The sequence below is a fragment of the Meriones unguiculatus genome (assembly GCF_030254825.1).
Source record: "Meriones unguiculatus strain TT.TT164.6M chromosome 13 unlocalized genomic scaffold, Bangor_MerUng_6.1 Chr13_unordered_Scaffold_94, whole genome shotgun sequence".
Classification (NCBI taxonomy): domain Eukaryota; kingdom Metazoa; phylum Chordata; class Mammalia; order Rodentia; family Muridae; genus Meriones; species Meriones unguiculatus.
The window spans coordinates 111,626-125,659 of NW_026843695.1; the positions used below are offsets into that span (position 1 = coordinate 111,626).

The 14,034-nt window shown below is 41.2% G+C and overlaps 1 protein-coding gene across 1 annotated transcript; it reads right to left on the reverse strand.

The window, feature by feature from the left end:
* Positions 1-12,336: 12,336 nt before the first annotated feature.
* Positions 12,337-13,620, reverse strand: LOC132651421 (NEDD4-binding protein 1-like). Its single transcript, XM_060376632.1, is given in 1 exon segment — positions 12,337-13,620. A coding segment is annotated over 1 exon segment (1,284 nt).
* Between the last annotated feature and the right edge of the window lie 414 nt (positions 13,621-14,034).

Sequence of the window (14,034 nt, forward strand, 5' to 3'; positions counted from 1 at the left end):
TCCCCCCTCAAGGGGAGGTGATCAAAGGGCAGGCCAATCAGATTGTGTCAGAGGCAGTCCCTTTTCCCATTACTATGTAATCCACTTGAACACTGAACTGCCATGGGCTACATCTGTGCAGGGGTTCTAGGTTATCTCCATGAATAGTCCTTGGTTGGAGTATGAGTCTCTGGGAAGTTCCCTGTGTTCAATTTTTCTTGTTCTGTTGCTCTCCTTGTGGAGTTCCTGTCCTCTCCAGATCTTGCTATTTCCCACTTCTTACTTAAAATTCCATTCATTCTGCCTGACAGTTGGCCATCAGGCTCAGCATCTGCTTTGATAGTCTGTAGGGCAGAGGCTTTCAGAGGCCCTCTGTGGCAGGTTGGATACGTAAACAAAACCCAGTAATCTGTTGCATACAAGAAACACATCTAAGGCACAAAGAGAGACATTACCTGAGGGTAAAACGTTGGAAGATGACTTTCCAAGCAAATGGACCCAAGCAGCAAGCAAGAGTAGCCATTCTAATATCTGATAAAATAGACTTTCAACCAAAATTAATAAAAAGATTGGGGAAGGACACTTAATACTCATCAAAAGAAAATTTCACCAGGAAGACATCACAATTCTGAACATCTATGCCCCAAATACAAGAGCACCCACATTTGTTAAAGAAACATTGATAAAATTTAAACCACATATAGATCCCCACACATTAATAGTGGGAGACTTCAATACCCCACTCTCAACAAAGGACAGGTCAACAAAACAGAAATTAAACAAAGAAACAATGTCTCTAACAGAGGTCATGAATCAAATGGACCTAACAGACATTTACAGAACTTTACATCCAAACACAAAAGAATTTACCTTCTTCTTAGCACCTCATGGAACCTTCTCCAAAATAGACCATATAGTTGGTCACAAAGCAAGCCTCAACAGATACAAGAAGATTGACATAATAACTTGTATCTTGTCTGATCACCATGGAATAAAGCTGGACCTCAACAATTACAGAAATAGCAAAAAGCCTACACACACATGGAAACTGAAAAACTTGTTACTACATGACAGCTGTGTTAGGGAAGAAATAAAGAAAGAAATTAAAGTCTTTCTAGAACTCAATGAAAATGAAGACACAACATACCCGAACTTGTGGGACACAATGAAGGCAGTGCTAAGAGGAAAGTTCATAGCACTAAGTGCCTTGAAAAAGAAATGCGAGACAGCTCATTCAAGCAACTTAATGGCTCACTTAAACACCCTAGAAAAAGAAGAAGCAGACACACCAAGAAGGAGTAGATGGCTGGAAATAATCAAACTCAGGGCTGATATAAATCAATTGGAAACAAATAAAACAATTCAAAGAATCAATGAAACCAGGAGCTGGTTCTTTGAGAAAATCAACAAGCTCGACAAACCCTTAGCCAAGCTAACTAAAAGGCAGAGAGATACCACCGAAATCAACAAAATCAGAAATGAAAAGGGGGATATAGCTACAGACACTGAGGAAATCCTAACAATCATTAGGACTTACTTCAAAAGTCTATATGCCACAAAATTTGAAAATCTAAATGAAAATGGACAATTTTCTTGATCTATTTGACTTACCAAAGCTGAATCAGGACCAGGTAAATCAATTAAATAGTCCTATATCCCTCAAAGAAATAGAAGAAGTCATCAAAAGTCTCCCATCCAAAAAAAGCCCAGGACCAGATGGCTTCAGTGCAGAATTCTACCAGACCTTCAAAGAAGAGCTAACACCAATTCTCTTCAAACTATTCTACAAAATAGAAACAGAAGGAACATTACCAAACTCATTCTATGAAGCCACAGTCACCTTGGTACCTAAACCTCACAAAGACTCAACAAAGAAAGAGAATTTCAGGCCAATCTCCCTTATGAACATTGATGCAAAAATACTTAACAAAATACTTTCAAACAGAATCCAAGAACACATCAAAGATATTATCCACTATGACCAAGTCGGCTTCATCCGAGGTATGCATGGGTGGTTCAATATATGGAAATCTATCAATGTGATCCACCATATAAATAAACTGAAAGAAAAAAAAAACACATGATAATCTCCCTAGATGCTGAAAAAGCATTTGACAAAATCCAACATCCATTCATGTTTAAAGTATTGGAGAGGTCAGGGATACAAGGCACATATCTAGACATAGAAAAGGCAATATACAACAAGAATATAGCCAACATCAAACTGAACGGAGAGAAACTTAAAGCAATCCCACTGAAATCAGGGACAAGACAAGGCTGCCCACTCTCTCCATATCTCTTCAACATAGTGCTGGAAGTCCTTGCTAGAGCAATTAGACAGTTGAAGGAGATCAAGGGGATACAAATTGGAAAGGAAGAAGGCAAATTATCACTATTTGCAGACGATATGATTGTATACCTGAGTGACCCCAAAAATTCTACAGAGAACACCTACAGCTGATAAACACCTTCAGCAAAGTGGCCGGATAGAAACATAACTCAAAAAAATCAGTAGCCCTACTGTATACAAAAGAGAAAAGGGCTGAGAAAGAAATTAGGAAAACAACACCCTTCACAATAGCCATAAATGACATAAAGTACCTTGGTGTAAACCTAACCAAGCAAGTCAAGGCTTCTATGAAAAAAAATTCAAGTCTCTGAAGAAAGAATTAGAAGAAGATATCAGAAGATGGAAATATCTCCCATGCTCATGGCTTGGCAGGTTTAACATAGTAAAAATGGCCATGCTACCAAAAGAAATCTACACATTCAATGCAATTCCCATCAAATTACCAACAAAATTCTTTACAGACATGGAAAGAGAAATTCTCAACTTTGCTACACCCTCTCCAGCATCATCGCTGTAACACATCAATAGATTTTGCTACTAGACGGTAGATACATTTTCTTCAGAAATAAGCTCCCTGGAGGTCACTGGCAAGAAACCTAACATGGCCACCTAAGCCAGAAAGACTTATTCTGAGAGTCCCATGCTTACTCAATTACAGGGTTGGATTGATGAGCTTTTTTTGCTGTTTCTCTATGATTCTTGGAATAGCACAGTTAACTATTCAAGGAAACACATTTCTGATAGATTACTAAAATATTTAGCAAATATGAGTAAAAGGAAAATAAAATCTTAGGAGAGGTAATTAATCAGATTCACCATCAGGAATTGCTTGTGGAAAAACCAAACATTGTAGGTAATAAAAGGACAAGAGTTTTAGGGCTTTTTAAGAAAATATTTAATCAGGATCTGTTAGGATGAATGCTCTGGATATTACCACTGCAGTAAAACTACTATAAAACCATTACCAAACACAAGTGTTTATGATGAAGCAGAAAGAAGATAGGCAATCATAGGACTTCAGAAGGTTTTATATTATATTATGGATGTTATGGACAGACTGGCTAGAGCGAGTACCCCTTGGTGCCTTATCTCTAAAGAGATTTTAAATCCTTAGCAAGACAAACAGGAGGAATTCCTCCTGATGCTTATCTCTAGGAAGAATTGTAAATTTTTAGGCGACTTATCTTGGAGGACTATTAACAGCCCCTAGCTAATAACAATAAACTACATAAGCAAACCACAAGTTTAACAGCCCCTGGCCCTCTACTCACTAAATTAGCAGCAATAACTTTGTGTAAATAGTCACTAGTCCTATGTTTGCTCTGCTTAAGAGGCTTTTAGGCCAAGGTTTTTTGTAGACACTGCCTTTTACCAGATCGCCTTTCGGTTAAAATATAAACTTTGTAAATGTTCTGAGAAATATGTCAACTTCAGGTGCTTCTATATGTATTCACTATAAAAGTGTTGGCTTGATGTCAGTAGAGCACAGCAGATTCAAAACACTACTTGGTCTGGTCTCTGACTGTTAATCTGCCTACCTGTGCCTAACCTGAAAATCCAAACAACTGATTCCCCACAGTTGTGGGGCCCCAGCTGGGCCAGTCTGCTGCACAACTTCATATAGAATAACAAGAAACCCAGAATTGCTAAAACAATCCTCTACAATAAAAGATCTTCTGGAGATATCTCCATCCCTGATCTTAAGCTGTACTATATAGCAACAGTAATAAAAACTGCATGGTACTGGCGTAGAAACAGAATGGTGGATCAATAGAACTGAACAGAAGCCCCAGAAATAAACCCCCATACTTATGGACATCTGATCTTTGACAAAGATACCACAACCATAGAATGGAAAAAAAAAGATAGCATCTTTAACAAATGGTGCTGGTCTAACTGGATGTCTACATGTAGAAAAATGCAAATAGATCGATACTTATCACACTGCACAAAACTAAAGTCCAAGTGGATCGAAGACCTCAACATAAAACCAGACACATTAAATCAGTTAGAAGAAAAAGTGGTGAAGACCCTAGAACTCATTGGTACAGGAGGCAACGTCCTGAACAGAACACCAACAGCACAGGCTCTAAGAGCAACAATCAATAAATGTGACCTCATGAAACTGAAAAGCTTCTGTAAAACAAAGGACACCGTCATCAAAACAAAATGACTGCCTACAGATTGGGAAAGACTCTTCACCAACCCTTTATCTGACAGAGGGCTAATATCCATTATATATAAAGAACTAAAAAAGCTGAAAAGCAGCAAACCAAGCAATCCAATTAAAAAATGGGGAACAGAGCTAAACAGAGAATTCTCTGCATAAGAATATAGAATGGCAAAGAAACACTTAAAAAGATGCTCACTGTCCTTAGCCATCAGAGAGATGCAAGTCAAAATGACCTTGAGATATCACCTTACTCCCTCAGAATGGCCAAGATGAAAAATTCAAGTGACAACACATGCTGGAGAGGCTGTAGAGAAAGAGGAGCCCTCCTCCACTGCTGGTGGGAATGGAAACTTGTACAATCACTCTGGAAATCACCGTGGCACTTTCTCAGACAACTAGGAATAGTGCTTCCTCAAGATCCAGCCATACCACCCCTAGGCATATAGCCAAAAGAGGCTCAAGTACACAATAAGGACATTTGGTCAACCATGTCTGAAGTAGCTTTATTTGTAATTGCCAAAAGCTGGAAAGAGCCAAGATGCCCCTCAACTAGAGAATGGATGCAAAATTTGTGGTACATCCTCACAATGGAATGTTACTCAGTAATGAAAAATAAGGAAATCATGAAATTTGCAGGTAAATGGTGGGACCTGGATAGGATCATCCTGAGTGAATGTCCCAGAAGCAGAAGGACACACATGGTATATACTCACTCATATAGACATATAATATAGGATAAAACTACTAAAATCTGTATATCTAAAGAAACTAATCTAGAGAGAGGACCCTGACTAAAATGCTGAATCCCCATCCCTAAAGGCAAAGAGGATGGATATTAGAAGAAGAAAACAGGAAACAACCTAGGAACCTGCCACAGAGGGCCTCTGAAAGGCTCTGCCCTGCAGACTATCAAAGTAGATGCTGAGACTTATGGCCAACTGTTGGGCAGAGTGCACGGAATTTATGTAAGAAGTGGGAAATATTAAGATCTGGAGAGGACAGGAACTCCACAAGGAGAGCAATAGAACCAGAAATTTGAACATAGGGGTCTTCCCAGAGACTCATACTCCAATAAAGTACCGGGCATGAAGATAACCTAGAACCCCTGCACAGATGTAGCCCATGGCAATTCATTGTCCAAGTGGGTTACATAGTAATGGGAAGAGGGACTGTCTCTTTTATTACTTCCCCCTGAAGGGGGAGCAGCCTTACCAGGCCACAGAAGATGACAATGCAGCCACTCCTGATGAGATCTGATAGACTAAGATCAGAAGGAAGGAGAGGAGGGCCTCCCCTATCAGTGGACTTGGGGAGGGGCATTCGTGAAGAAGGGGGTGAGAGGTTGGGATGGGGAGGGGAGAAGGGAGGGGCTTATGGGGGAATACAAAGTAAATAAAATGTGATTAATAAAAAAATGGAAAAAAAACAATACCTACAATCAAACCTGGTAGGATTTCACAAACTACTTGACCAGTGACAACTCAGAAATACTAATATATTTTTAAATTATATCACAGACAATGAGTGTTTTCAACTTTATGATTCTAATTAGGTCAAAATTAAAAAAGTCCTAGTCTTTTTTTATTGTTCAATTAAATGGATTCATTTTTTTCAGATAAATGGTTAAATTTTATGTGAAAAAAGAGTAAGAATTAGAAAACTATTATGTAAAATATTTATATATAAGAATTTAATTTATACTTAAACTCAAGTAAAGTACATAAATATAAAAGGATTATAGCATATGTATACTTCAGCAAGATTTCGTAGCTTCATTTCCACAAAGCACTCATTAACATCTATAATAATAAACTATTTAAAAACATTTAAAATATGTTATATTGATTAAATAATATTCTAAAAATTCATGCATATGCATGTATTTATTTATGATGTATTTGTTTTAAATTCATTCTAAAGTACTGAGTACATTAGGCAAAGTGCAGTTAAGTCAAGGCCCTATTTTGTTGCAGCCATTGTGCTTCCAACCCACCATGGATTCTGGCATTTTCTTGATCCCTTTGCTTGACTGGAGAATTAGTTATTAATATATCTTCTTGTGGCTTATAAAGGAAATGGACACTGATTGAAAAAAAAAGAACAGGTAAGAATTGATGAAAAATAGTCAGATAGGTTACAACCAACTATTCAAGATTTGTAGTTTGAGGTTAGTGAAGCGAAAAAGGAAGACAGTGGCAGAGCCAAGAAACAGTCTGAACTGAACATTAAACATGTGAAGACATGTGAATGCCTTAACAGAATACAGTGCCATATGCATTAACTACACTTTCAGACACAATTTAAAGGAAGAAGTTGTTAGTTATGCCTCTTTTGAAAGGTATTTTTGTAAGTTTATGTGTCTGTCTGTGCCTGCATGAGATTATGTGTACTATATCTATGCTTCTGCCTGTGGAGACACAAGTTATGAGTCTCCAATTTTGGGTGTTGGGAATAGATTTTGGGTCTTCTGGATGGAGAACACATTTTTATATATTTTTTTATTTTTATATTAATCACAGGTTATTTACTTTGTATCCCAGCCATAACTCTCTCCCTAATTCCCTCCCAATCTCACCCTCCCTCCCTCATCTCCTCCTGAACCTCTCCAAGTCCACTGGTAGAGGAGGTCCTCCTCCCATTCCATCTGACCCTAGTTTAACAGGTTTCATCCGGAATGGCTGCAATGTCCTCCTCTGTGGCCTGGAAAGGCTACTCCTCCCCTGGGGGGTGTCAAAGAGCCCTCCACTGAGTTCATGTGAAGGAGAACACTTTTAAAGTGCTTAGCCATCTCTATATTTTTCTTGGTTACAGATATTTCTGTCACTGGTTGCTTACTTCCTTTGAGTGGACAGAGCCTATCAGTGGGATCAAGAAAGTGGAGTTTCTTCACCTCAAGAAACACTGAGAGCAGAGTGGAATGGCAACAAAGAAGACCCACACTGGCTCTAGCCCTGGATGGCTCATCTCCATCTACCCAATTCCTCTAACCTGCTCCCTCTAATACAATTCCACAGACTCTCAACAGTCTGTTCAAATTTTGAATCACTCAGTGGATTAAACTATGCGTGGGTTAATGCCTTATTGATCTAATTACTTCTAGAAATAGCCTTTGAACACACCAAAGGGTGTGTTTTCTACCCAACCGTGTTAACAGTAAAGACTAAGCAATGCACTGAGGAGTTCCCTCATGAATGTTCCTGAATTATATTAATTTGCATTATTTGCATTGTCTTGAGAGTGACCATGTCATGGAAATTCCCAAAGTAGAATGTGGGAACATTCAATAGGTCAGAAAATATAAGTTGAAATTACAGGGAGGACATGTTTAAAAACTGCTTTTTTGTGGCATAGAATTTGAATCACCTTTTTTATTCATTCAAATATTACAATGAAAAACTCTTCTATATAAGTGTTGGCTGCTGTATTATTTTCATATATTTCTAAACAGTTGCCAAGGTTTAGAAATTCAGTTGTGTAGATTATATTTCAAAATACCTGGACTGGACTTGAGAACTAATCTTCACTCTTCAACCAATAAACATAAAAATCATAACCATATGACCAAACCCAAATTGTTTGCTAGAGTAGAATAAAAGCCAAGCACATAAGAGCAGTTATCTATCCCAGGTAAAAAGAGTCAAGTTAAAACAATGTAAGAAAAACATACTTGCATATAAAATTAAAATTTTCAACCTTATGAAAATTTACCAAGATTTTCTCACAAAATTATGAACTAGAATGTAGTTTTTTTCACTGCATTTTTTTTTTCATGGAGATTCAGGTTCATTTAAAATCAATGCATTTCCTTTCCTTCCTTCCTTCCTTCCTTCCTTCCTTCCTTCCTTCCTTCCTTCCTTCCTTTCTAAATATATTCTTCTCTCATATGTCCTGACTACAGTTTCCCCTCCCTCATCTCCTCTGACTTCCTCCTTGTTATTTTCCCTTTCCCCAGATTCACTTCTACATTTACCTTCATAAAATAGCAGGCATCCCAGGGATAGCAACCAAACATGGTGTAACAAATTACAATAAAACTCAACACATGCCATCAAATCAAGGCTGGATGGATGGGGCACTCTGGTAGGGGAAAAAGGGATCCAAGAACAAGCAAAAGTGTCAGACACTGCACCCACTGTTAGGAGTCCCACAAGAATATGGAAGCAGTCTAAGTTTATGTGTACTGCTGTAAAACAAAACAAAACATGCAAACAAAAACTTTCTAGATACTGCATCACTTACAAAGAGCGGGATTTTACTGTTCATAGTTCTGAGGAGGGGAAACCTAGACCCAAGGGTCAGCAGATTTGATGTAAGTAGTTTCTACTTCCAAGATAATAATTTACCATTGCTCTCTCATGTGCTAAAAAGCAAAGGGCAAAAGTACCTTCACTATATGATAAAAAGTTAAATTCATAATTCTATGGGAACAGGTGGGTGCTTTAGTATCTATTTGGAATGAACAGTTTAAGACTGGAGTAGAAGATATGGTGGATATGTTTGTGGCAAGATTGACTTAGAATGAAGAATTAGTAAATTTGATGACAATTTTCTCAAGAATATTGATTTTATCAAGTCAGTCTCTAACTTGGAAATACAGTATAGATTCAAACAGTTATAAATGAAAGAAACATTGGTCCCTTCTTGAAATCAGACTTTGCCCAGTGAATTTCTTTTTTGTGTACACAAATATATCACATTTCACTGAACTCTCCTTCTCAAAGCCATCCAGAAGGAGAGCTGAAAACCACAGCAAATGACTCTTTATATGTGTTAGTCTAAGTTGCAGGTGAAATCAGTAAATCATTTGCTGCATGGATTTTAGCTACAATGGGAGAAACATTTTGCTTGAGAAAACTCAATAATTTGGTGCTCATATCTTTCACTTTAATATGGAGCTCTATGTAAATTCATTACTTTAAAAAGAAAAATAATCTGAGGTATATAAAATCCCTTTAGTGAGGATTTCATCAGCAACTAATTTCCTCTCCAAATTCCAAGTCAGCTTAGACATAAACTAAAAGTAGAGATATGTAGGAGCCAAAATACCTCTTTAATAATTGAGAGGTCAATAATGATGAGGAAAAAATTTGTTCACAGGAAGCTGAACTTCTAACGACCATGTCCTCAGACCCATACAGTCAACAGCAATGGAGCCTGAAAGTCTAGCTCAGTGTTTCTCAACTTGTGGATTGCAATAGCTTTGGGGTTTGAAAGAACTTTTCTCAGAGGTCACATATTAGATATTCTGCATTTTAGATATTCACTTGATTCATAACAGCAGCAAAATTTCAGCTGTTAAGTAGCAATGAAAATAATTTTATGATCGAGGGTCTCCAAATCATGAGGGTAGCAACATTAGGAAGATTTAGAATCACTGGTAGCTGAAAGTACGCTCTCAGTGAGCAGCTCAATTTCAAGGCATAAGGTCACTATGCTTTGGTCCTTTATTTTCTTTTTTTAAATTTTAATTATTTTTTTTTTACAATTAATTCACTATATACCCTGATTGAAGCCCCCTGCCTAAACTCCTCCCAGGCCCACTGAAAGGTGGAGTCCCCTGCCATCTGCCCATAGCTTATCAAGTCTCATCAGCACCACCTGGATCCTCTTCCTTTGTGGCCTACCGAGGCCACATCAATAAGGGCAAGTGATCACAGAGTAGGCAACAAAGTTCATGAGAGAGGCAGCCTCTGCTCCCCTTACTCAGGAAGCCACATAGATACTGAGCTACCAATCAGCTACATCAGAGCAGGGGGTCTAGGTCATCTACATGCTTGGACCCTGGAGGTGCACCATTCCCTGCAGGACCACCTGGGCTGAAACTTTTTATATTTGTTGGTCTAGCATACAAAATGGGAAAAAGAATCTTCACCACCTCTATATCTGAAAAGGGCTGATATAGAAAATATATTAATAACTCTAGAAATTAAAAAACAACAAATCAGATAATTAAAAAATAAGGTACAGAGCTAAATAGAGGATTCTCTGTAGAGGAATATAGAATGGCAGAGAAACATTTAAAGAAATGCTCAATGTCTTTAGTCATCAGAGAGAAGCAAAACAAAACAATGCTGAGATTTCACCCTACACCCAGCAAAATGGCTAAGATCAAAATCTCAAGTGACAACACATGCTGGAGAGGTTGTGGAGAAAGGGTATACCTCCTCAACTGCTGGTGGGAATGTAAACTTGTACAAAACTTTGGGAATCAATCTGGTGCTTTCTCAGACAATTATGAATAGTGCTTCCTCAAGTTCCAGCTAATATTGCATAGAAATAAATACAAAATATACTCAAGCATGCAACAAGGAAATTTGTTCAGCCACATTAGTAGCAGCTTCATTCATAATAGCCACAACCTGAAAGCAACCCAGATGTCCCTCAACAGAGGAACAAATATAGAAATCGTGCTACATTTACACAATGGAATACTACTAAGCAATTAAAAAAAAGGAAATCATAAAATTTGCAGACAAATGGTGGAATCTAGAAAAGCTCCACTCTGTGATTCCTGTAGACGAGTCCTTCTCTGATTGGCTCTTGGTCTGCTCCTCAAATAGACCTCACTTCCAATCAAGGCCCTTGCCCTCTCCAAACAAGACTTCCCTACATTGCTTGGGATTAAGGTTGAGTCCTAAGGGTGTGTCAGCATTTCAGCCAGGGGGCTTTTCAGGGGTGTCTGCGTTCCAGCCCCAGCAGGCAGACCATGAAGATCTCTAGGTGTGACCCCCCCCCATTGCCAGGTTGCAGGACTGAAATTCCTCTAAAACGGCCTCCCTCCACCAATCCGTTTTGCTTTTTAGCAAGGAAGACTCAAGAGCCACCTGCTCAGGGGAAATCCCACTAGCTCAGAGAGACATGGAGAGCACCCAGCTGACCTTGTACTCAACTGAGGACACAGAAGGAGCAAACCCTCCCCCGACCCCCTTCACCAGGCTGTCCTAAGGACCCTCTGATTCAATCTCTCTCATTCCTGGCATCTTTCAGCCGAATGGAAACATTGTGCTGGGTTTCAGACTTCCAGCACAGACTATCACCCACTCCCCTAAACTAAACAGTGGAAAAATCCACCTGAAGATTCATGCCTTCATGCCACTTTCCCCTCGAACATCTGTAACCTCAGCAAATGTCCATTTCAGGATCTAGGTCTTCCCGTCTGTCTGTTTCAGGAACTCACTGTCCTCTTTCAGTCAGGTTGATGAGCTCTTCCTGCACAAGGGCATGGCGGTTGTGGAGCTGGTGTTGGTGTTGGTGTTGTGTGTGTGTTTGTGCAGGGGCTGTGGGTGGTATCAACTTTCCGGGTGGGACCATGGCTCCGGGTTGCCCTCTATCTGCCTCCTTTCCTTCCTTGAGTAGAGGCTTTCATGGGGAATCCTCTCTCACTGGGGATGGGCTCCTTTGCAATTTGATGGAACCCTTAGGCTCTGCTCACCTGTGGAAATATAGGCAAAAGCTGCTTCTCTGAGTGTCCCATTACCTGAAACCCATCCCACTCTTTTGAAAATCCCATTGAAGAATGGAAGCTCACACTCATCATCACGTTCTCCTACAATCCAGGGACTTTAAACAGCAGTTGTCTTCCTGGTTGCCAATCAGGAAATTTCAACTTAAAACAAAACAAAACAAAACAAAACAAAACACAATGGTCTGTATTTGTGGGAGTTACTTCTCCCTGTTTCTGTTCATTTACAATCTCCATTTTGTGTACACCAAACATCTGTCACTCCTTTCTCCCATACCATACAGCAATGTTCCCTCAGGGAAGGAACTACCAACAGGTGGCAGATCCTAGTTCCCTCTCCTGTCCTCTCCCCACCACACCGTGAGTGCAGTCTCAGCCCAGCTTTGCATCCAACACGAGGCCAGGGAGGGTGTTCAGGTCTATCGTGGATGGATGAGCTAGCAGAATCTGGTCAATTCTCCGTTTCTGCTCAGAGTGCGGGAAGATGCTCATCAGCGCCTCCCTCAACTCGCTGGTCTCTGCCCAAGATCTCTGTGCGGGCCTGCCCAGTTTCTGCTGCATCCTAGGCAGTGTGACCGGGACAGTGAAGAGCTGTTGCTGAGGAAGCCCAGGGCTTGGAGAGGCTCCGTGGTTCTGGGGTGGTGGCCAGTGGCTGGGGCTGGGGCTGGGGCTGGGACTGGGGCTGGGGCTGGGGCTGGGGCTGGGGCTAGGGCTCCTGAGGACAGAGTCCAAAGAGCTCATGCCTGGCGGGCCGCTGTCATCAACCAGCTGCTTGTCTGGAGGAAAGAGGTCCTTTTGAAGAAATTCTTACAGCCGAGGTCCGTGCCTTCCCAGAGGGTCATCGGGAACCATAAATATGTCTCCCACGAATGTGTACTGAAGCAGTCTCCTGGCAACAATTTCTCTCCAGGACGCCGACTCAGTCACAAACTCTCTCAGGTTATCATTGGTCACGATGATCCCCCCGGTCTTCTCTGCCAGGTGCAATAGGAACCTGTCATCATGAGAAGAGATTCTTTCTCGGGAGACCATCCGGGCAGGAGTCAGAGCCACTATGCTGAGGTCCTGGAGCTGGCCCAACAGGTGTTGTTCCATGAAGTGAGGATCCCGTCTCGTTCTCCACTGCGGGACAAACACGGTGATGTTTCTGTTGCCAAGCTTCCAGAAATACTCCACGGCGAGGGCTATTCCGTGGCAACTGAAGAACTTTTTCAGGCCATGGGCCATGGCCACGTTACTTCCGTCTATCACCACATGCTTCAGATCTGCCCTGCCGGGCTCATTTCTCAAGGCCAGACTGTATGGGGTCTTGAGGGCCTCTTGAAATCTCTGAACCCCTGTGAACGAGGCAGTGGGGTCCTCATAGGATCCACCCAATTCTGCGGATCCTGTCTCTGAAGGAAACAGCCGGGGCTGCTGCAGGAGTGGCTCAGAAATTGGGGGGCACCTCGGCTTAGGCTCAGGCAAGCCCCCTAAGTGTGAATGCTTTCCACGGGGAGGCTCCTTAGATTCTGCAAGCACAGGTCCCGCGGGTTGTTGAAAACCCTTGTCAGGCGTTCCTCCCTGGGCCAATGGGAAAGGTGGTGGGGGTTGCTGCCCTTGTTCGGTTTCCTCCTGAGCCGGGGGCGACTCAGGTTCCATGGGCTGTCTGTCCATCCCGGCCCCCTGACCCATCACGTACCCTAGTTTCTCCTTCGAGGGCCTTCGGTTCTCTCACTCCCCTTCTCTCGTGTCTCTGCAGCCTCAGTAACATCACAGCTAATTTCGCTTGTTGCACGACTACCACTTCTTGCAGTAGTGCTGCTTTTCCAGAGGCTATTGAGGTACGTTCTTGTTGGACACATATTGGTCCAAGCTTCTCGGAGAGAAAGTAGAGAAGGACAGCTGCAAGTCCAAGTACAAGCAGGCTGGTGATCGCGACGGTGATCAAGGCCCAAAGAACTGCCGCCATGGCTTTCCCGAGGAACCCCTCTAGGCCTTCAGTTTCCCCCCTCTCCAAAATGGAACCTCCTATGTGTTCTCCAGCAGGAGCCAGGTGAAACAGATGCATCCTCTGCAGAGGATCCCAGG